Source organism: Neltuma alba, unplaced genomic scaffold (genome assembly GCF_004799145.2).
Source record: "Neltuma alba isolate B1F8T4 unplaced genomic scaffold, ASM479914v2 tig00012607_pilon, whole genome shotgun sequence".
Lineage (NCBI taxonomy): Eukaryota > Viridiplantae > Streptophyta > Magnoliopsida > Fabales > Fabaceae > Neltuma > Neltuma alba.
In genome coordinates, this window is record NW_021637052.1 from 570176 (window position 1) to 594543 (window position 24368).

Consider the following 24368-nt stretch of genomic DNA (forward strand, 5'->3'; position numbering starts at 1 on the left):
CACAATACTTAAACGGGAATGCTTTGAAATTAGCTACTTTGAAAAGGCCTCCAGGCAAACCAAAAATTTGGAGAATCATCAAGTTCATGTACAGTGACTCTTGGCCTGTGTAAAACGTCCTGACTGTTTTACTAGCCTATAAATGACTTAGGTTGTGCAATTAAATGCCACACCAGTACCAGAGAGATCTTATTGTTTTTCTTCCCATCTGTGGGCTAGCTTTGTTTTCCGTTTTGACCTCACTTAATTGCTTATGCATGAACTTGTTTTGATGTTCGTGTTTCTCTTTAATATCTGGCTTTAAGTTTCTCAATGCCCATGTTTTCAATGACTACTACTGTATTGGACTCTACAATTACAATAAACAACAAATACTATTCCATAGTCATTGATTTGTCTGTTGGTTAGGTGTAGGATGATCAAACAATCCGTTGCATGATGGTAAATGCATAGAGAAACCAATCCCTGTCATCGGGCCTGTTGAGGCAAAGTCAATTGATTTACACTTGTAACATAGTTTTTTTTTATTGAGATATCAACATTCTTTCTATTTAGATTTTTAATTTTAATTAATGTAAAAAAATGCTAGATAATATTGCTAAGATTGTTGATACTGTAAAATTATTTAGATTGAATTCTCTCTTTATTGTTAAAATTAAGAGAATTTGCTCTTTATTATTAAAATTAAAAGACATTTGTTTAGATTCCAGTGTAAACTAAATTTGCAAGGAGGATGAGTGAAGATAAATTCAAAAATTTGAATTTTAAAGCCCACTATTAAATCCTAACCATGCCTTCAATCCCACTATTAAATCCTAAATTAGAATAACCATGAAATTTTAGTATTCATATGATTGTTAGCACTGAACAATTCTGTTCTCTTCTCAGCCTTTCTATGAAATTCTAATCCTCTAAGATTATTTACATTGAATTCTCTCTTTATTGTTAAAATTAAGAAAATTCTCTCTTTATTATTAAAATTAAGAGACACTGTTGAGATTCCTATGTAAACTAAATTCGTAGGGAGGATGGGTGCAGATAAATTCAGAAATCTGAATTTTAAATCCCACTATTAAATCCTAATCGTGCCTTCAACCCCACTATTAAATCCTAAATTAGAATAACCACGAAATTGTAGTATTCATATGATTGTTAGCACCGAACAATTCTATTCTCTTCTTAGCCTTTCTAACAATCCATGATTTCTATGAAATTCTAATACTTATATATCAACAATCTCTTTATGCAAATCTCAACAGTCTATTCATTTAAAATTAAGAATTCAAATTTAGGAAGATTATCTAAACGAATCATTGAGATTTATGATGTAAAGATATTAGTGAGTTTCTAACTCCTAGCCTATTCATTCAAAATTAAGAATTCAAATTTAGGAAGATTATCTAAACAAATCTTCCCTCTCCATTTACTTAATTACTTTATATTGAGATCTCAATAATCTGTTCATTTCAATTCAAATAAATAGTTAATTCAATGTAAATAATCTTAAAAATCTGAACAATCTTAACAATCTTCTTCGTGTAAATCTCTAGAATCCCAATAATTTTTCACATGCATTTATTTAATATTCAAGATTTATATGGTCAAGTAGTACATCTTCAAGAGGTGTTATTTCATAAGAAACAACTCACAAACCTATACGGATGCATAAATCTTATATGCGTTGACATCAAGGGCCAAAATTGACTACCCTAAAAATGCCAAAAAATGAAGCAAAAGCTAAGGACCAACACAAGGGCGTTATTTGGTTGTGTTGACATCGGCCAACACAACCAATAACGCAAAACATTGATATTTTTTCTTATTCATTAACCTTTATATTAATTTATTCATAAATTTAAGTAATACTTTTTGCCAACTCATAAATTCAATTGATAATAATATGAAAGACAACATTTTAAATTCAAAAGTGGATGAGATCATATTAGTTATAGTGTATGTCTATGAGAAGAAAGATACAAAGAGGACACAATAACATTCACGCTAGTGAAGGAAAGCCCACAAAAGGGAATACAGAATCATCTATACTTCAAAAGTAATAATCTCCAATCGACGACACTTTGATACATTCCTCAAGGATTAAAAATCTAGATGCTCTGGGTTGGAGAGCACACGAGTTGTATTTTCATAATTTACCAGGAATTTGATACCTGCCAGAACCATGCCAAACAGTATCAGATACACAAAACAGCACTAATCAAATTAATAGTTACTAAAAATCAATAAATATTATAAAATAATAAATACTAAGAATAAATGCTAATAATATAAAATATATAATTAATAAAGTTCTTAATACTCAATATTAAATTAATTTCATTTTAAATTTTTAAATTAAAAGAAAGCAAATAAAAAAAAACCAATCAATTTTGCTGTATTAACACTACATAAATAATCGACATAAATGCAAAAAAGGCGACTACAAAAATTTTGTGCAAAGTATGAACGAACATATCACCTTCAACTTCAACCATCCAAACAAACTCAATTAACGTAGCCATACCATGCTAGTGAATCCCACAAACAACATTGAATGTAGTGATCACTAAAAGTTAAAGATGACAGTAAAATGATCAGAGCAATATTCCCTAAAAATTAGAAGCAAAATGCATGAGAAATGAAAAAAACTAACAACTTGGAATCCCTCAAGCCAAACCTAATCTCCCATCTCTCGTTATCACCTTTAGTAATTAACACAAGCTGTACCTCCTCCATAAACCAAGCAATATTTGGAGAACATAGTCGAAAAATTACCACAGACAATGGTAGTTACAAATCTGCTATAAAATTTACAGGGAATGAATTTATGTCGAACCCAAAAAAATAAGCCTAAGTATTAAATGCCTCTCTACTACATGCCTAAGACGCATATACTAAAGATTGAATAGCCTAAACTGAGGCTTGGCCACTAAAATGAGAGAAAAGTAAATTATTGTCTGTGTAAGTGGGACCAAATTCCACACCACAAGCATTGGAAAGAGACCCACATTAACCCTTGCACCCATAGACTGGAGGATGTAAGAATAGCCCTTAGATAACAATGGCTAGAGGCGATTCATCAAGGACATATTTTATGTGCTACAAGTAAAAATCATAACAATACCCTAGACAAAAAAAAAAAAGAGTAACAAGTGAGGATAAATGAAGCACGAACATAAAAAAGAAGAAGCAAAAGACAAGTTATGAATCAACAGATACCTCACAGTCAGTAATAATGGCGTTCAAAGATTTAAAATGCCAATCAAAATCCTCATCAAACACCCAAAACTTATGCAAGACACAAATACGGACATTCTAGTTAGGGCCATCAGAGTTTACGTGAGCAAGAGGGAAGATTTCTGAACTCTCCATCATGGAACAACAACAGCAACAAAAAAGCATTAAAGATGAGAACAACAAGCCAAGACACAGGAATTTATAACCATCAAATTAATTAAAGGCCTTACTCATCATTCACTGAACCCACAAAATAAGGAACAATACAACTTTGGAGGCAACCATTACAAACTTCAACATTGGTCAACTGTGAAAATATGAAATGAAAAAAGGGAAGAAATATCGACATATCTATACTAACCTTTCGATCTAGCATTTATTTACTGGGTAAATTATTATATCACTAAATGAAATAAAAATATATAAGAATTAACTATAGGAGTAGTAGCTTGTTATGATCCCAAGACAAATGGGCCGTGAAAGTGACCCAATGGGGAGCCCAAGACAAATGGGGGCCTAATGGTGGGGCAAGTTGAGGAAGATCCAGAGAACACGGCATGAAAGACACAAGGAGAAGGCAAAGATAAATATCGATGAGGTCATAGAGGAGGGGTTGTTGGTTGTTTTGAACTCTCTCTCTCTGTGTAATATTCCCTCGTTCTTCCTGTGATTCTGTGATCCCCTTTCTGGCAGTCCTTTGTGACTGAGATTACCATTTCTGTCATTCTCTCCCGTATTGCACTGTAATCGAGCTTGCTTTTCATAGATATATATATATATCCTTTGATGAGTTAGATTTTCATATACATTACATTGGTGCTTTCATTGAGAGAACCTACCCCAATGGCAGATGATTTTAATGATGCCGAGCTTGATGAGCTTGAAGACTCGATCGAACAATTTTCTGCTCAGATGCAACAAGTTTTTAACGGCCGTTTAGACAGCTTAGAAGCTTCTCTTTGCACTCTTATACAACAGATGGAAACGATGGCAGGAGCTATGGATGGCTTATCTCCATTTCCCAGGCTGACGAGCTTCGCCGACCACTCATGGACAACGACCTCAGCGAAGGACATCGACCAAGAGACTCAAGGGCAATCGGTATTTGCGACAGAAACAATCAAGCCCAAGGAACTTCATAGGTCGCATCTTCTCCATGAGGATTTTGTTCCACATTTAATATCAACCCCAACCAAGATGGTGGATACTGAAAATGAGGATGAAATGCTTAAGGATGAGATGGCAATAGATGATGATGCTGATGACCCAAACAAAGACGAGGTCAAACTGACCCTTACAATGGATGAGGTAGCAATGGGTTATTCATGTTCTACCGTGATTCAAATGTCAGAGGACGAGCTTCTTTTTGGTGGGTTGTTGAGCCACTCTTATTCATTGTCATTGGCGCAACTGAGGGCTTGGCTTTCATATAAGCTTTTCCTTGATAAGGCTAACGATGTGCGTTCAGACTCTGTGATAGAGCCATCATTGCCACACTCTTCCTTCATGCTTGGTTTTGCTCTGTTTTACCATTCTAGAACTGTCGTTCCAAGCTGGCAGTTGATGGTCCACAATAGGGACACAGTTCATGCGTCATTTAAGATGCACCCCATGTGTTTGTCCAACTGTCGCATTAAGATGCCTATCCCATTTGCTGGTTTTCTGCCAATGTTTCCGTTCTTCATTTCCGTGTTTGACCCAGGAGATGGTAAAGGGTGTTTGCATTTTATTAATGATTTCTTTCATTGCTTAGCCAGTATAGTTGCTACGATTGTAGCTGCCATGCAACACTTTTCTGGTCTTCTTACCATATATAATCCATTAAATCCTAGACTTGGCTTCGGTGAATTTTGTGCATCAAGTGCGCATCTATTTGAAGCTCTTCAGCTATATAAATCCTATAAATATGGACTGTATGCAAGGTTCGAGAAGGCTACAAATATGTTAAACCTAACCTATTTTATAGATGTTGCTCCGTTTGATATTGGTGGTGTGGCTTTGGGGAGGAAAAAGTCCATTATAAAACCTTTTGTGGCCACCGTGGTTACTGTTATTACCCACCTTTCAAATGACACTATAGCTGAACTGAATTTGAATAGAAATCATAACTTGATTCTTGGGTCTTTTGCTACACTCTGTTGTAAAGCCACTTGCATATATCATGCTAATGGTGGAAAAGGAGAAAGTACCTGGGGTTTCACAGTGGACTTGGTTGCTGCTGTTTCTAACAGATTGAGGACATGGGAAATGCTAGAGAAGAAAGTTCTTGTTATTGATCTCATATCATCTGAGGTCGAGCTGCTGTCCGTATCTGGATTTGCACTGAATATTTTACTTATGGAGCATGAATTTTATAAAACTTGGCTGACAAGTAATGAATTCACATGATTCTATTAGTATGACAGTTAAATACATGTTAGAGGATGCTGAAACAGAGAATCCGTATGAGTTTTTAAGAGCAGAGTTAAATAGAGACAATCCTAATGTTGATACAGAGATTCGTGGCTGCAAGAACGAATGGGTAAAGCATCTTATCGAAGCTATTGGCTTGATTACTATGTTTGAGAATATTCCAATGAATGCTAATGAGAATTATAATCTTGGAGACAGTGAGAGAGACAAGTATGATTTTGTCCTGCATTTGGAACTTCCCTTGGGAAATTTTTCTAAATGGGATATGAGATCAGTATCTACATCGGACTGCATTCTAACTATTTTATTCTATCAATACTCTTCCATTCACAGTATGGCATATAAGCTTCAATGGGTTCTAACAGATCTTACTGTCTTTGATGTTATGCCCATTATGGGGTGCAATTCAGACTACTATCATGGGAATAATCCTGGTTTGGTTAGTTGGGTGACGTTTGATCCGGGTATTCCTATTTTTCTTTTTGTGAATTGCAGATTACAAGCATTTCGGTTTTGGTTTACTGTCCGAGAAAAGTTCTCATGGTGTGGAATTAATTTGAGTGAATTACTTATTGAGCAGCTCCAGTTTTTCATTGGTTGGTTTATTCAATTAATATTTGACGCTGGATCCACTATTACTAGCTCGTACTATATTTGCCACAACTATAAGGATCACAATGTTCATATGCAGTTGAACCTGGTACAAATGACAAAGATTCTAGATTTTTTTGACTGGGTCTTACGAGCAAGGATCAATTACAGCTTGACACTTTCTAGCTTCAACTACGGTGCCCTTTATTTCAATGGTGGTTCTTGTCATAGGGAAAAGGGTATTGTTGTTCTCTTTGCACTTGTTGGCTCACTTCATTTGAGCATTTCAATTTTGGAAATGAACCCACTGTCATGGAATCAATCACCCATTACTTTTTCTTCTTTGATATTGGTGTTTGATCCTGGAAATGCTCTAAAGAGCTTGGTATTTAAATGATGTAGAGCCTGTGATCGATGTAATTGCCTTGGACACAATCATCGCCAAGACACTTTGGTTTCGTTTCGTTTCAAGTTTCCTCGTTGATACTGTATCTCCACCATATTTGATTAAATGGCTATATGCTATTCTTTTGGAACATTTTGCATCTGAAGGATTTAAAGGGGGGCCTAAAACATTCAATAACTTGGATGCCCTTGCCATTATTATCTGTCCATGAAGATCCCATCGGGCAACTAGCGGCAATTGAACAATCATGCTTCATACACCATTAGGGGACAATGGCTATAACAGTACTTAATTTGGTGGGATGGTTGTCCACATGCCACTTGGGAAGATGATGAGGTACTCATGATATTGTACCGGCACCTCGACCTTGAGGACAAGGTCTGTTCTAATGGGGGGAGTAATGTTATGATCCCAAGACAAATGGGCCGTGAAAGTGACCCAATGGGGAGCCCAAGACAAATGGGGGCCTAATGGTGGGGCAAGTTGAGGAAGATCCAGAGAACACGGCATGAAAGACACAAGGAGAAGGCAAAGATAAATATCGATGAGGTCATAGAGGAGGGGTTGTTGGTTGTTTTGAACTCTCTCTCTCTCTGTGTAATATTCCCTCGTTCTTCCTGTGATTCTGTGATCCCCTTTCTGGCAGTCCTTTGTGACTGAGATTACCATTTCTGTCATTCTCTCCCGTATTGCACTGTAATCGAGCTTGCTTTTCATAGATATATATATATATATATCCTTTGATGAGTTAGATTTTCATATACATTACATAGCTCGTCTCCCACAAACTCATTTTCCCTCTCCCAAAAAATTAATAATCCTAAGTATTACTTGCCACAAGCAAAACATAAATTCCCGTCCTCTCAACTTTAAGTGAAAAATCCAATAAAACCAACAATTAAAAGTCACAACAAGGGCCACATGGACCAATCACAGAACAACCACAACAAACAATTAAAAGACATGAGCCAATAGATGAAAGCCATGTAGACCAATCACAGAACAGCCACAACGTTTATAGGATATATAAATAGATAGATAGTAACTTTTTTATTTCTAAAACATAATTTTTTCATAACTATGATTTTCTAAAACATTGGGATTTTTTTTTCAACTAACAGGACACCCTAATCCCATCCTATTTGGGACCAGGACATTTTCAAAAAGAGACACAACATAGGATGGAAACCCATCCTGTCTCTATACACTTGGACTGGCTTGTGAATACTCCTAATAGAAACATAACGCAACTCCTATTAAAAGAAAGAAAAAGAACATGGGACAAAAAATAGCACTGTTTAGATGGCGAACACTAGGCGTGCAGACTCCCCTTCCTTACACTAAATCCCAGTTCTACCGTTTCGGCTAGGGTTGCTTATAGATCTACCCGTCTCAGTTGTCCTGTACCCGTCCTGGTCATTTAGGGAAGGGACGGACCTGTCCCGAATGGAACTGGGACGGGATAATACCGGGACCGGGACAGACAGGACGGGATGCGAGATAACCATCAGGACGTCCTGTCCCATCCCGGTTCCTTTATTTTTATTTTTTATTTTGTTGTTTTATTTAATATTTATTCAGTCTTCCTCCTTTCCTTTATTTTTTCCCTTTACTTTCTTACTCTGTCACTCTCTCAAAAATTCTAACCCCAGAATGGCAGAATCGTGGTCTCTACTTCTTCCTTTCTACTCTCCAGTTCTCTATTTCCCCCTAGCATCTAAGCACTATGGCGTCGACTGGTGGCTTCTCTTGCTCAACATCGACGATCAACTCCAGTTCTACCTTGCGATTTGCGTCTGTCTCCTATAACAAATCACCATCCACCACACTCCCCATTCCAGATCCAGTCATCCCACTCGGTAATGTAAGTTTCTTCATCTCCCCCAGTGCTTGCCATCCCCAATACTCACTCCCCAATCATTTAGGTCTCTCTGCTTGACGCTCATCTCTCTGTGTTTCTCCTTTATTTCTCCTTCTTTCCTCATATGGCAACTCTCTTCTTCATGTCTGGTGCTGAGGGGAGAAGGAAAAAGAAGTCACTATGGGTTTCGAGTTGATTCAAGCAAATGGAAAGATCAAAAGGGAGAGGACACCCATATGCTCAATTGCTCGCTGAAACAATTTGCTTGTCTGGACTAGTTTTATGTTCATGTGTTATGCTTGAGTTGAAAAAATTCATTCCTTGTTATTTTTTTTGGCCTTCCTTTAAGTGGCAATGGGATCGATTAGTGATTTGGGTTCCTTTATTCAATTTTACTGTTGCTTTTTTTGCAGTATGCCTCATTTGATTGGGAAAGGATCAATTGAAATTTTTTGCTGCTTCCCTCTTTCTCCTTTTTTGCTTCGATTTAAGAGTTTTTTTTTTTAATTTTAACAAGCGGGGTCTTAATGGGATGTCTCGGTCCCGTCCCTGTCCCAATCGGGACCGGGACAGGACGGGACACAAGACAGAAATTATGTTCTCGTCCTTTTTTCAGGACGGGACTCAGGACTAGGGTGTCCTGGTCCGTCCCGTAAGCAGCCCTAGTTTCGGCATTTGGCATTCCTTTTCCCCCCTAAATTTTGAGTGTCATGAAGGCATAGTGGTTGCTTATCCTCATTCACCTTGTCGTCGTGGAACCTAGAAGAGTAAAAGGTATGATCATTTCTCTATTCCCTCTTTCAATTTGTTCTTTTCATCCCTTTCGTCTAGCTGGGAATAACAGTCATCCCCTCCCTTTTTCACTTCTAGCCTTCAAAGTCAAATTATCCATAGTGGAATTTGAATGATTGAATAAGCCTTGGCAGCAATAACTTAGCTTCTACTTGTTCTTGTTTTCATTTCTGCATGCTTTCTTTGCTTGTGCTCTAGCAAATACAAGGACTCAAATTATGCCTATATGCTCTAAAACATCATAGGACTAAGACTTCAATGCATTCTCGTCTGTTAATTAAAAGGGAAAGGGAGGAAGTATTACGGTATCAAGGACTTCAATACTTATAAACTAGATTGTCTTATTTGATTCAATATAGCGGGAAAATAGATACAGGTGGGAGAAAATTAACCTATGATATATTGGGAGAAAATTCGAATTAAATTGTACTCCATTCGATGCTATATATAAACATCACTTTTGAAGATGAGTCTAGTCCAAAATATAAGTTTTATTTTTGAGTTTGTCTAAATATTTTTTTTTTTTTTCTATTTTGTCCTTAGTTGACCAAATTTAGTTTTCTCTTTTCTCATTATTATTATTCATATATTCTCTTTTCATTTTTTTTTTCATTTATTACCTCTCATTTACTCTTTTAATAAAAAAAGACAAATTTGAGAAAAAATATATTTTTTAATATATTTATTGTTTTTAATTAATTTTAAACTGAGTATTATTTGACATGGCGAGTCCCTTTCCTTGCTCAAATTTTCGTTTTGATTTTTAATTCCTTTTGAAATTGAATTTCTCCCGTAGCATTCATCCCATCCTGAACATAGTTTAGACGTGACAAGGGCGTTCATCCCGAAGTTGACACCTATGAGTAATCACAGGACTACGATGACCACACGTGGAACAATGAATAGGCTCAGGATTTTCTGAGACATGACTTGAGAATTCATACTTACAACCGCTGGCGATTAATGAAATACTGCTCTCCCTCCGTTTCGTGCGGAACCCTCTGCATCCCCGTTCGTCTTCTATTTACCAAAAGTAAGATTAGCTTCCACTATCCGGTTCTGCAACATATCTTCATTGATGGAGCCCACAGGTTTGTTCACATTTTGTTTCTTTACTGTTTCCATGAGTTTTTTTTTTTTTGGGTGCTGATTTTTTCAGAAATAATAATTCGTCTTTGAGGTTACTGCTGGGTTTCAAGATTTTTCTGTGATGATTGAATCAACCGTACATATTGAATAGTTAATGTTTGAACTCTTCTTTCTGCGTTTTTTCCAGCTTCAACCATTAACTCAGATGGTTTGCTGGTTTTATGCGGGAAGTCACTGGCCGAGAATGAAATTGCTAAAACAATTAAGACGAATAATACTGTGAAGCTTCCTGACAGCAGTGAAATTTCGATTATTTTGCGCTCTGAACTGGATGATAAACTTCTCAAAGAAGACTCCTTTGGAATTGATTTATTCATGAGCTCGCTTTCTACTCATAAATTTGGCCGGTTTCTCATTTGGTCCCCACGGCTGTCTTCAACACATGATGTGGTTTCACAGTATGTCTTTCAGAGTTACATTCCTATGTTTTGTATCCTCTATGTGATTTAATGTCATGTTATTTTAAATTGGATCTGAGCTCTCAGCCTTGTGCATTACATGGAGCCAGAGGAAGCAGGCCACACATCTCAGCTCTAGGAAGAGAGTGGCTTCCTTTAACTTTTTACATTTATTATATATATTGACATTGATGATGATGATTTCAAAATATTTTTCTACAGCAACTTTTGTGAGCTTCCTATTGGCGCGGTTTGTGTCGCTGATGTTCAGACCAAGGGACGAGGTTTGAGATCGTGTTACTGTGTTTCCCTGTCTTATCTGCTTGCATTTTCATTGCGTTGGTTTGCGATGGTTTAATTTCCATAAAATCTCAGGTCGGTCAAAGAATGTGTGGGAGTCTCCGTTGGGTTGCCTCTTATTTTCTTTTACTCTACAAATGGAAGATGGACGAGTTGTTCCTTTACTACAATATGTTGTTTCCCTGGCTATCACAGAGGCAATAAAGGATGTCTGCAACAAAAATGTAAATGTTTTATCTTTACCTGTTGACTTGATCTTTGGTCTATACTTTTTGAACTTTAGTATTCTCTATTTCAGTACCAATAACAACAACAACAACAACAAGCCTTATCCCACTAGGTGGGGTCGGCTACATGAATCACACGACGCCATTATGCTCTATCAACAACCCAATCTTTAGATATGTTGTTGACTAGGAGGTCTCGTTCAATGACTTCATTAAGCGTTCTCCTTGATCTTCTTCTGTTTCTTTTTATGGGACTCCATCTTGTCTGATCTACCCTCCTCACCAGAGCCTTCAATGGCCTTCTCTCTGCCCATGTCCAAACATCTTAAGCGATTTTCAACCATTTTCTCTTGGATAGGTGCCACACTGACTCTTATTCTGATATTTTCATTTCGAATCTTATCTTTTTTTGTATGATTACACATCCATCTCAACATCCTATTTCTTATTTCTGCTACCCCGACTTTATGCTCTTATTTCCTTTTATTGCTCAAGATTCACTACCGTACAACATAGTTGGTCTTATAGCAATCTGATAAAATTTTCCTTTAAGTTCTCAGGTACCTTCTTATCACAAATAACTCCAGTAACTTTCCTCCACTTTAACCAACCAGTTTGTATTCTAAGAAATGTTTCTATCAATTTCCCCATTCTCTTGTATAATGGATCCTAGGTATTTAAACTTTGATACTTGAGGAATGATTTGTTCCCCTATCTTCACCTTCAAATCCCTATTGCTTTGTCTCCTCTCAAAATCACAATGCATATATTCTGTTTTGTTCTTGCTCAAGTGGAAACCTTTCGACTCCAAAGTCCTTCTCTATAACTCTAATTTAGTGTTAATCTCTTCTTTTGATTCCGCCATGAGAATTGTATCATCAGCGAAAAACATGGACTTAGGGATTCTTTTTTGAATAGGTTCAGTTAGAACATTCAGAACAATGTTGAACAAATACAGACTCAAAGAAGATCCCTGATGTAGGCCAATCTGAATAGAGAAGTCCTTTGTCTCACCTCCAGGCGTCATTACATTGGTAGTTACCCCCTCATACATATTTGTATGGTTTTAATATAAGCAACCCGTACACTTTTCTTTTCCAAAACCTTCCACATTACTTCTCTTGGCACACGATCATAAGTTTTTTTCAAGTCAATAAAAACCATATGTAAATCCCTTCTTTTACTTCTTTTACTTCTATATCTTTCCATTAACCCTCTTAGTAAATAGATTGCTTCCGATGTGGATCTCCCATAAATCTGGAAAAATCCAAACTGGTTTTCTGAAATAGAAGCCTCCAGCCTCAACCTATATTTCATCACTTTTTCCTACAACTTCATTGTATGACTCATAAGTTTTATCTCTTTGTAGCTTGCACAGTTTTGAATGTTTCCTTTATTCTTATACATAGGAACTAAAATGCTTCTCCTCCACCTATTCGGCATATTCTTAGAACGTAAAAGTTCATTAAAAAGTTTGATTAGCCACACCTCACCCTCATCATCCAAACATTTCCAAATTTCAATAGGGATACCATTAGGCCCAACGGCTTTTCCATTGTCCATTTTCTTGAGAGCTGTCTTAACCTCTCCAATACGGATCCTGTGATAGAAGGCCAAATTCGATCATCTTCGTTAATTAGCAAGTCCTCTAAGTCCTGAGTCGCATAATTGTTTTCCTCATTAAACAACTTGTAAAAGTAAGCCTCCCATCTGTCCTTAATATCACCATCAGTAACTAACACTTTACCATCTTCATCCTTTATACACTTTACTTGGTCCATATCTCTCTTTTTCCTCTCCCTTTGCTTCGCAATCTTCTAAATATTTCTTTCTCTCGTCTTTGTTCCTAACTCCTGATAAAACCCTTCATAAGTTTTTAGTACGTGTTTCGTTCACTACTCTCTTCGTCTCTTTTTAGCCAATTGATACTTTTTCTGGTTTTCTACACTATTGCACAAGTGTATGGCCTTAAAATAATCTCTTTTCTGTTTGATTTTCTCTTGCACACTGTTATCCCACCACCAAGTCTCCTTATCTCTCTGAGCAAGACCTTTGGATTCTCCCAAAATTGTTTTACCTCCCAAACGAACCCTTGTAGCTATCTCTTCCCACATTATGTTTGCATTTCCCTGCGACTCCCAAATCCCTTCCTCTAAAAAGGTCCTTTTAAATAACTCTCGCTTCTCACCCTTTAACTGCCACCACCTAATCCTGGGTTTTACCACTTAGTGGTACTTTTGCCTGGTACTTTTAAAACGTACATCAAGAATAAGTACTCTATGTTGGGCAGTCACCTCATCTCTTGGAATCACTTTGCAATTAGTACGCAATCTTCTATTTGGATTCTTAACCAAAAAGAAATCAATCTGTGATTTTGAGACACCACTTTTGTACGTCATTAAATGCTCCTCTCACTTCTTAAAACAAGTGTTGACAATCTTAAGATTATATGTAAGAGAAAAGTCGAGAATAGATTGTCTTCCAATATTAAGCTCCCCAAAACCAAAACCACCATGGGCCCCGCTGAATTGTCTTGCTTCCTTACCAACATGTCCATTAAGGTCCCCACCAATAAAATTTTTTTCTTCGAGTGGTATGCTTTGAACCAATCCCTCCATATCTTCCCAAAACTTATCTTTAAGGTGTGTTTCTGTCCCAACCTGAGGTGCAAGGCACTAATGATATTGATAGTATCTTTTTCAACAATTACTCTTAACGATATTATTCTATCTTCAAACCTTTTAACCTCTACCCACTTTTCTCTTCCATGTTTCATCAACGATGATACCAACCCCATTCCTTGCACTCACCTTTCCTGTATACCAAAGTTTATACTCTCCAAGTTCTTTGGCAGCTCCAGCTTCTCCAGTGCATTTGGTTTCTTGAAGGCACAAGATATTAATCCTTCTGTCCCTCATAACTCCTGCTACTTCCATAGATTTCTCATTCAACGTCCCAATATTCCAAGTGCCAAATCTAATCTCAGTCTCATGAACTAACTTCTTTAGCCGCCTCAGTCCAAGAGAGTGTGGTAGCCCTCGCTCATTTAACATTGCATCCGGGCGACGATGCAGCGGCTCTAGCTCATTTCTCACTGTACTCGAGCCATACAGCGCGTCACTTCTGAGCAATGACCTAGCATTAGCATAATTACTTCGTTGATCCATATTCATGAGATTCGACGAGTTTTTACGTTGGCTGTCGAGGGCCTAACACAACCCTCCTCCTTTATCCAAACTGGGCAATGCCTAGCATTAGCATAATTACTTCGTTGATCCATGTTCATGAGATTCGACAAGTTTTTACGTTGGCTGTCGAAGGCCTAACACAACCCTCCTTTATCCGGGCTTGGGACCGGCTATACAATATAGGCGGAGTTTCTCTATTTAGTACCATTCAAGACAATTCTTTAGAGCAACAAGCCATATCCTATTATATATGATTGGCATTTTGAGAAAATTAATTGTTATATTTAGTGTGTTTGTGTGTGTGTGGTGTTTTTTTTTTTTTTTTAACCTGGGAAAATCTAAGTCATAGATATCTGAGAGAATATGTTATTAGGGATGATTTCGTTTTTCTTAGCTCAACGTCAGACCTGTTTGATTCATCTTACTTTTTAATATAATAAGAATGTGACACGGAACCCATCAAAGATGAAGCATACATTTGTTGCAAGTTTTCTGAAAGGAAGAGAAAGGTTAAGTTCCTCCTTTATGAAGTAACGATTAACTGGATGGTCAGTGATTTAGTAAGTTTGCATTTTTTTTTTTAAAATATCTTCCTTGTGCTAAATTAGTCACTTAATCTTACTTGCTCGATTTAGTGCAATGCTTAAATAATATGTGATTGATTCTTCTATTAAATGTCTCTTTTTTTTTGACATTTTCCACTCCAGGGCTTACCCAGTGTTGATGTGAAAATTAAGTGGCCAAATGATCTCTACTTAAATGGCCTTAAAGTTGGAGGCATTTTATGTACCTCAACATATAAATCTAAGAAGTTTAATGTTAGTGCAGGTAATAAGTTATACTCTTGAATTGCTATTCTATTATGGCCGTTCGCTTACCAATGACCCTAATTTCAAATTCTTAACAAATCTCTGTTCTTTGAAAAAACTTTGAGTTTTGTTAACGTCATCTTGATATCACAAAATGTGTCCAAATTTATGCTCTTAATAAAGATAGATACTCATATCTCTTACAGGGATTGGGTTGAATGTCAACAATGAGAAGCCAACAACATGCTTAGATATGGCTGTAAGAGAATTGTCCAGGAAAGCATACCAATTTCGAAGAGAAGATGTTCTGGCAACCTTCTTCAGTAAATTTGAGAAATTCTATGATCTTTTTGTGAATCAAGGTATTCTAATGAATAATTCAAGTACTTTCTTGTGAACATCTAAATTAAACTTCCCAATTTCGGCTCTCCTTTTCCATCCGTGAGAGATTCACAGTTGAGTTATTAATTTAAAATTATTTGTGGAATGCGTGATTCTGTTACAGAATTATTATTCTGTATGAGAGAAAGAGGGAGAAAGAGGGAAAAAGAAAGGATGGAGAACAGGGGAATCAAGAGAGAAAGAAAGGAAACCAAAGAGAAATGAGAGATGCTGAACAATTCAGTACTTCAATTCATAACGAAAACATACACAATACTCTGGACACATGGTCCTTATATAAGCAACTACTAACGGAAACATAAAACGTAACTAACTACTGAACATAACCTAATGACTTAACTACCCTTGCTTATGAAACATGCTTTATAATTACATAACCCCCTTCAAAAGATCCTTGCCCTTAAGGATCAGGTATAACTAAGTCTGGAAATTGTTGTCGAAACTGGAATAGAGGCATCCAAGAAGCTTCTTCATCAGGCTTTCCTTTCCATCGTACCAAAATTTCTGTAATTATCTGCGTCCTCCTGTCAACCCTCTTATTTAAAGTCCATTCTGGTTCTTGAACTGTAGGCAGCTCAGGAAAATCAATAGGTGGATGTCTTGGCTTAACCGAAGGGTCAAGACATAGTTTCAGCATTGAAATGTGGAAAACTGAATGAATCCTGGTTTATGGAAGAAGTTCTAGCTTGTAGGCAACCTTCCCAATCCTTTCTAGGACCTTTTTAGGCCCAAAATACCTAGGAGCCAGCTTTTGAGAATTCCTTGTCGGTGCAGAAATTTGTCTATAGGGTTGTAATTTCTGGAAAACCCACTGGCCCACAGCAAATTCTCTATCAACGCAGGTCGCTCTATCGCTGTCTGCATGCTAGCTGCCATTGAAAGGCATCTTCATCAAGGTGGATGCTGGCTATCTAGACTTTCGCCTCTTTTGGGGTTCCATCTAGTTTGAAATATCTCTCACACCTCAAGATCGAAGGAAGAACATCTTGGTAAATCGCATCTGTCGAGGTTGCCCCACTTCTCTGTTTTTTGTTTGTTTGCTTATGATTTCAATTTTCAATTCTGGGTTGATCATGTTTAGTAGCTGGGTTTGTGATGACTGCTCTAATCTCCTCAACGCTGCAAGCCAAGACTTGCAGTCAATCTGTCATGCCATTAACTGTTTCTTGCAAGGTATTGACTGTTCCAAGTTGACCTTTGATGAATTGGAGTCATTTGTCCGCCACCTTACAACAATAATTGATCTTGTAATAGTCATAGAACGTTGGAAATTTAGGTGGGAAAGGCCGAGAACCCATGGCTCTGGATACCATTTGTTACAGAATTATTCTGTATAAGAGAAAGAGGGAAAAAAGAAAGGAAGGCGAACAGGGAAATCAAGAGAGAGAGAAAGGAAACCAGACAGAAATGAGATGCTGAACAATTCAGTGCTTCAGTTCATAATGAAAACGTACACAATATTCTGGGCATATGGTCCTTATGTAGGCAACTACTGACGGAAGCATCTAACTACTAAACATAGCCTAATCACTTAACTACCATTGATTAGGAAACATGCTTTATAATTGCATAACAGATTCCCATCCTTTCAACAATGATGACAGATTGCAATGGCTATGCAAAAAGAATTGTCAAAGATGGACATTTGATGATACTTTAAAATTCATCTTTTTATATGATTGAAATCAAAATTAAAAATATATAATTAGGGTTTTCATAGATGGAGATGGGAATTTTAGAAACTTACACTTCCTCTTTGTGTGGTTATTCATATATTAAGACATACCTGTTATTCTATGCACTGAACATTGTTATACCTTTTGGATGCATTTAAGAGTTTAGTATCAACCATATCCTCTTGTTAGGTTAATTTTATCATGAGAGGTATGACTGTTTTTCAGAGATGTTAATCTTGGCTTCTATTCAAGAGACAGAAGGGAAAAGTTTTATAATGTATGCCTAAAATTCAACATGACGTGCTATTTTCCTTTATAAATGTTTTCTGTTTTTATTCTTGTTAGAAATGTTTCAGTAATTAAGTAACTATAATGAAGTGGCAACAACTTTATCCTCTATCAATTAGAAACTGATAACAAATCAATAATTTGGAGAACTTCGTATTGGTGTGTTGTCAAGTTCACTCGCTCCATGTGATGCAGGATTCCAAACCCTGGAGCAGCTATATTATAAGACTTGGTTGCACAGGTGACGTGGATTTTACACACTCTTAGTCATTCTCATCTGTAGGTCACCTGTGGATAATATTTGAAGGAAAGTTTGCTACTGGCTACAATAGCCGTTTTCGTCTTAAACTTGTGGCTTGCATGCTAAATGCATAGAATTTTTCTTGCAAGTATTAATTGTAGATGAAATGTAATATGGAGATTCAGGCGGGACCTAATCCTAATGAGGATATGTGCATATGATTGCTTTATTATGGTTTCAGTTGAAAGAGAAATGAGAAGCGGTTTTGAGGCTGCAAACTTTAGCATATTGGCAAAAATGTGATAACAGTTTGTGCCAGCATTCCATCCTCAAAACAGAGAATTGTCAATCTGGAAATTTTCATTTTTCTGTTAGCTTTCTGGATGACTAATATTGATTCTTGTAAATGAATGTGTATGGCTATATAGAATATGAAAGAAATCAAAACTAATAATATTTCTATCCTGCAATACCTTTGAACTTGGCACATCCATTTTCTGTGGATCTGCTAGATGGGGTCCTGGTACTTCATTTGAACAAAAATTTTGTAAAATATAGATGTTTGGAGGAGGAGTGATTTTTTTCCAATTGAATAATATGAGCCTTCGAAATATTTGGTAATTAACTTTTCATGTCCTTTAAGCATGATAACCTGACCATAAAAGAGTTGAACTGGCATCTGTATCCCTTGTCGTATATCTCAAAGCTGAACTCGACTATACTGAATCTAATTAGCTTAGGCTTTTGATGTTATGCTGTATGAATCAACACTCATATTTGTGGAATTATTTAGTTTGAGTAATTTGAATATGCAAAATGTCATGCAGTGGACAGAGAGTTATTGTGCAAGAAAAGAACGAGGACAAAGTGATTGAACATGTGGTAACCATTCAGGTATGGCAAATATGAGCATCTTTGCCTCGCAAGTTCATCTTCATTCTTCTAGATATAGTTGTCTTATTCCTATCATCTAAATTTTTTTTTTTTCAATATTATGTAGGGTTTAACATCCTCAGGTTACTTGTTGGCTGTTGGCGATGATAATCAAATGTGTGAGCTCCATCCTGATGGCAATAGGTAATGAATAGCTTTTGACTATTGCTTTTGATAACCTATTCAGAGTAAAATTCAAGAGTCCAAGGGCCAGAATTCAGCATTGTTTTCAGGATAACTCAGAATAATTAAATAAACAATTTTATCAATAAGGGCAAATTACTCTTTCTTTAGTTGAAAGATGTTTAATTATACATTCTCCATAAAAATTTGCCCAATAAAAATATTTTTATTAGATTTTTTTTAAAGTTTTTAGCCATGGTTTATTCCATATATTAAAAAGTAAGTATTTATGTTAGCCAAAGGCATAGTTAATGCTTGTTACATAAGATACAAATTATAAATTGAAAGTATTTTAGAAAAAAATCTGTAATTTTAAAAAATTGTTAGAAAATAGTATATTATTTCTTAAAACAAAATAATGCGTGGTAAAATTTAAACATCTCTTACGAGAGAGAGATAGAGAGAGTATTATTTTTACAATCAATGAACACAATATTTTTATTTATTTTCGCTATATACATGAGATAAAGAATTTCCTGATAAACATTCTTTGTCTGAGAATATATTGATTTGAATAAAAATTTAGGTGATAAGATTAAAATTCAAGTTCAACTTCAATTGAAGTAGTTGGAGGGGAAAAAAAAGTAGAGAGGAGGTAAAGGAATTAAATTAATAATAAAATGATGAAAAGCACGTCTGCCAGTGTGAGCAACAGTTGTATGACTTGTGAAAATGAAATTATAGATATGAATGGTGAGGCTTGTGAGATTTTGTAGTCATGTAAATTTCATACAAGCTATAGTTTCAATCGGAGGAGTATGTATTTATAGTCTGAGATTATAAGAAAGATCAAACCCACTACTTGTAGAGAAGTTTTCATGTCGCTGGGTTATGAAATCATGGACAAATTTGAAATTTCAGACTAGTTATTGTTGTGTCTCGTTATAACTTAATGCCTATTCCTCTTTTGTGGATGTAGCTTTGATTTCTTCAAGGGACTGATTAGAAGGAAACTTGAGTGAGGAAGATTCCTTAGGACACTCCACACGAGGCAAGAACTCTTCCACACTGTATGCACCATCAAGGAAATGTGGGAGATTGTGAGTTCGATCCTCGTTTTAATCTCAGGATGTTAGTGCTTGTTCCTTTTTTTTTTTCTTTTTTTTGGGGGGGGGGGGGGGGGGTGTGGAAGAAAGGGTGGAATCACTGGGGAGATAATCTACCCTCTTGGTATGAAACAGAAAACACAAAGTGGCATGTTCTCTAATAGCGGAACGGGTCTGGGTTTTAGTGTCTTTATATGATTGTATCCTATAGAACAGTAAAGAGTTCTCTATAGACGTGTACAACCCACATTGTTTCAACAAAATGCCTAAGCGATATGTGGCTTGGAGGCAATAAATCTTGACAGATGTTTGTCTAACATCCAATGTGTCTCTGACCCTGATCATACGCTGGTCTGGTCATTTTCAAAAGGACAGCAAAATAGGAAGTGGGTGGAAGTCCACCCTTCCATCTCTCCATCATTCATGAATGTAATGCTTCAGATTTGCCAAAACTCCTAGCAGACAAAGCTTCACTTAATTCGAGTGAACTGATCAGGTTGTTTTGGGCACTGTCAAGAAGGTTTGGGATTGAAAATTTCACCTTCATCACGTGATTACAAGAACTTCGGAAAATGAAGATCCTCAACACATCTTCAATATGGGCAAAAGAAATCTGAGATTTGGACAGAGGAAAGAAAGTTGTGTTCTTTTGGAGGTGGGTTTAATGAGCAAATGGTGGGTTTATAAAACACTTTTTACACTGGATAATATAAATATCTTTAGAGAAGCCATATTTATATCAGCGGGAATTGCCCGTACTTGGTTTTTAATATTTATTTATTTTGTCCCAAGTAGTTTTTAGTCCCCATGCTGAGTGCTCATGTTGGTAATTTTAATGCATATGATTGATAGAGGTATTTTAATGGAAGACAATAGTCATTTATTAAAACTAACGAATTTAAACAATTTTTTTAATATTTGTAAATTAATTATCGAATTCTTAGTAACGTTCATTTTGAGTGCAAAGTCATAATGAAAAATGACCTCTCTTGTGGTCTCTTGAGGCTTTACAAAAAATAGTCGTTGAGTTTGATTTTAGGCTTTTTGCCTCCACGTTGTATTTCAAGAAAAAGAGCTTCAACAGCAAGTGAGATATAGGGGTTTGAATGAAGATTATGAAATATTGCCATAATAAGGTTTGTGCTAGGATTAGTAGTGGGATGAGATGATTAGATTTTGGATAAAAACTTATTTATAAAATATAAAAGCTTGGATGATGAACTGATTTTCTTTGATGTTGAATCATTCCATGTTGAGGTGATCTGTATCACATAGGTGCAAAAATATTTTAGTAGTAAATCTTCACACGCACAAAACTGAAAATAATTAAACTCACATCTAATTCACAAAATGTAAACACGAAACCATTTAGACTAATTTACCCCAGAACATGACACACAACTACCAAGCTTGACGATTTTAAGTTGGAAGGTAGACTTGTGGGCCGCAACAAAATATACAAGTCTGTTCATAATTTCTTTTTTTCCCCCCCACTGTTTTTATAAGTTTTCTGAGATAAACTTTCAGAAATAATAATAATTTGTCTCTTAAGCAACTGGTGGGAGTTTAATTGCATTTTGCGTTGCTTTTGATCGTGATTCAATTAGTTTGCTAGCTTTATACGGGAAGCTAGTGGCCGAGAATGAAATTGCTAAAAAAATTAAGATAAACGATATACTTTGAAGCTTCCTAAAGGTAGCAAAATTTTGATTATTCTATCATCTGAATTGGATAATAAACATTGTTAAGTATTCGATTTCTAGTGTTATGGTACCCTTTTTTCTGCAGATGGTAGAAAAGGTTCATTTAATCCAAAAAAAATGTTGTCTTCTATTTTTACTTTGTATGGCGGAATAATTCTTAATAACAGTGCTCTAGAAAACAACTCGAACCATATATTATGCTTTTTCATAGGAGTTTACCATAAATACATGTGACTTGAAAAGAAAGAAAGAAAAAAAAGAAAAGAAAAGAAATGAACATAACTTAGCACTGAAAGTCCCATAAAGAGCACAAGTTTTTCATAATGGTTCGATATCTTTATTGATAATCCTCGTACAAGTTACGTTATAAGTTCTGTTATTTCTTTATTAAATTAGTGAAACAATTTGAATTATTAAATAAGAAGATAAATTTTTTCTTTGGTTTGCTTGAACTTATTATATGCCTAATAATCATTTATTATTGCTTTGGTAGATTAGCTTCCCAATTATAAAATCGGCTTAATTAAGGTCAAGCAGCACCACACCCAAAATTTCCCTCTGATGAGGATTTTTGGGACTTGTAATTCTAGAATAGAAACACCGATTGCAGCCACATGCTTTCATAACAAATAAGGATGGACTGACATGGCAAATAGAAATTGTTACCATTTCCCAGCTAGATATTTAATTTGTAAATATAAAAAAATTAGTTAAATTAGTTATTTGTAATAAATTTGTGTTGTTTTCCTAAAATATCTTTGTTAATTATATGCATTTAAATGGAGACACTTTAACATGTACAATTAATATAAAAACTATTTTCACAATACAAAGACTATTTTGAAAAAAAAAATTGAATAAATACGGAGGAGATAGTGTGAATTGAAGTTTTATATTTAGTACCAAATTAATTTTCAAACTAGTTCTTTTTTTATCTAGGATAGGACTCTTCCGATCATTAATATAAGACTCATTTAATAATTTGATTAGATTAGAAAGTTAGGTAATAGTTAATTTATAAGAAATATGACACGTTTTTTCTAAAATTGTTTGTCTAACATCCAATGTGTCTCTGACCCTGATCATACGCTGGTCTGGTCATTTTCAAAAGGACAGCAAAATAGGAAGTGGGTGGAAGTCCACCCTTCCATCTCTCCATCATTCATGAATGTAATGCTTCAGATTTGCCAAAACTCCTAGCAGACAAAGCTTCACTTAATTCGAGTGAACTGATCAGGTTGTTTTGGGCACTGTCAAGAAGGTTTGGGATTGAAAATTTCACCTTCATCACGTGATTACAAGAACTTCGGAAAATGAAGATCCTCAACACATCTTCAATATGGGCAAAAGAAATCTGAGATTTGGACAGAGGAAAGAAAGTTGTGTTCTTTTGGAGGTGGGTTTAATGAGCAAATGGTGGGTTTATAAACACTTTTTACACTGGATAATATAAATATCTTTAGAGAAGCCAATATTTATATCAGCGGGAATTGCCCGTACTTGGTTTTTAATATTTATTTATTTTGTCCCAAGTAGTTTTTAGTCCCCATGCTGAGTGCTCATGTTGGTAATTTTAATGCATATGATTGATAGAGGTATTAAGGAAGACAATAGTCATTTATTAAAACTAACGAATTTAAACAATTTTTTTAATATTTGTAAATTAATTATCGAATTCTTAGTAACGTTCATTTGAGTGCAAAGTCATAATGAAAAATGACCTCTCTTGTGGTCTCTTGAGGCTTTACAAAAAATAGTCGTTGAGTTTGATTTTAGGCTTTTTGCCTCCACGTTGTATTTCAAGAAAAAGAGCTTCAACAGCAAGTGAGATATAGGGGTTTGAATGAAGATTATGAAATATTGCCATAATAAGGTTTGTGCTAGGATTAGTAGTGGGATGAGATGATTAGATTTTGGATAAAAACTTATTTATAAAATATAAAAGCTTGGAGGATGAACTGATTTTCTTTGATGTTGAATCATTCCATGTTGAGGTGATCTGTATCACATAGGTGCAAAAATATTTTAGTAGTAAATCTTCACACGCACAAAACTGAAAATAATTAAACTCACATCTAATTCACAAAATGTAAACACGAAACCATTTAGACTAATTTACCCCAGAACATGACACACAACTACCAAGCTTGACGATTTTAAGTTGGAAGGTAGACTTGTGGGCCGCAACAAAATATACAAGTCTGTTCATAATTTCTTTTTTTCCCCCCCACTGTTTTTATAAGTTTTTCTGAGATAAACTTTCAGAAATAATAATAATTTGTCTCTTAAGCAACTGGTGGGAGTTTAATTGCATTTTTGCGTTGCTTTTGATCGTGATTCAATTAGTTTGCTAGCTTTATACGGGAAGCTAGTGGCCGAGAATGAAATTGCTAAAAAAATTAAGATAAACGATATACTTTGAAGCTTCCTAAAGGTAGCAAAATTTTGATTATTCTATCATCTGAATTGGATAATAAACATTGTTAAGTATTCGATTTCTAGTGTTATGGTACCCTTTTTTCTGCAGAT

The 24368-nt window shown here is 35.7% G+C and overlaps 1 protein-coding gene across 1 annotated transcript; it reads left to right on the plus strand.

Annotated features, from left to right (window-relative positions):
- The first annotated feature begins 10268 nt into the window (after positions 1–10268).
- LOC114729136 (biotin--protein ligase 1, chloroplastic) lies at positions 10269–20588 on the plus strand. Its single transcript, XM_028916104.1, has 10 exons — positions 10269–10387; positions 10573–10843; positions 11066–11127; positions 11219–11367; positions 15266–15386; positions 15574–15729; positions 17929–17974; positions 18802–18868; positions 18975–19051; positions 20010–20588. The coding sequence occupies exons 1-10, from the start codon at positions 10375–10377 to the stop codon at positions 20050–20052; spliced, it is 1005 nt and encodes a 334-aa protein (XP_028771937.1). The 5' UTR covers positions 10269–10374; the 3' UTR covers positions 20053–20588.
- The last annotated feature ends 3780 nt before the right edge of the window (positions 20589–24368 follow it).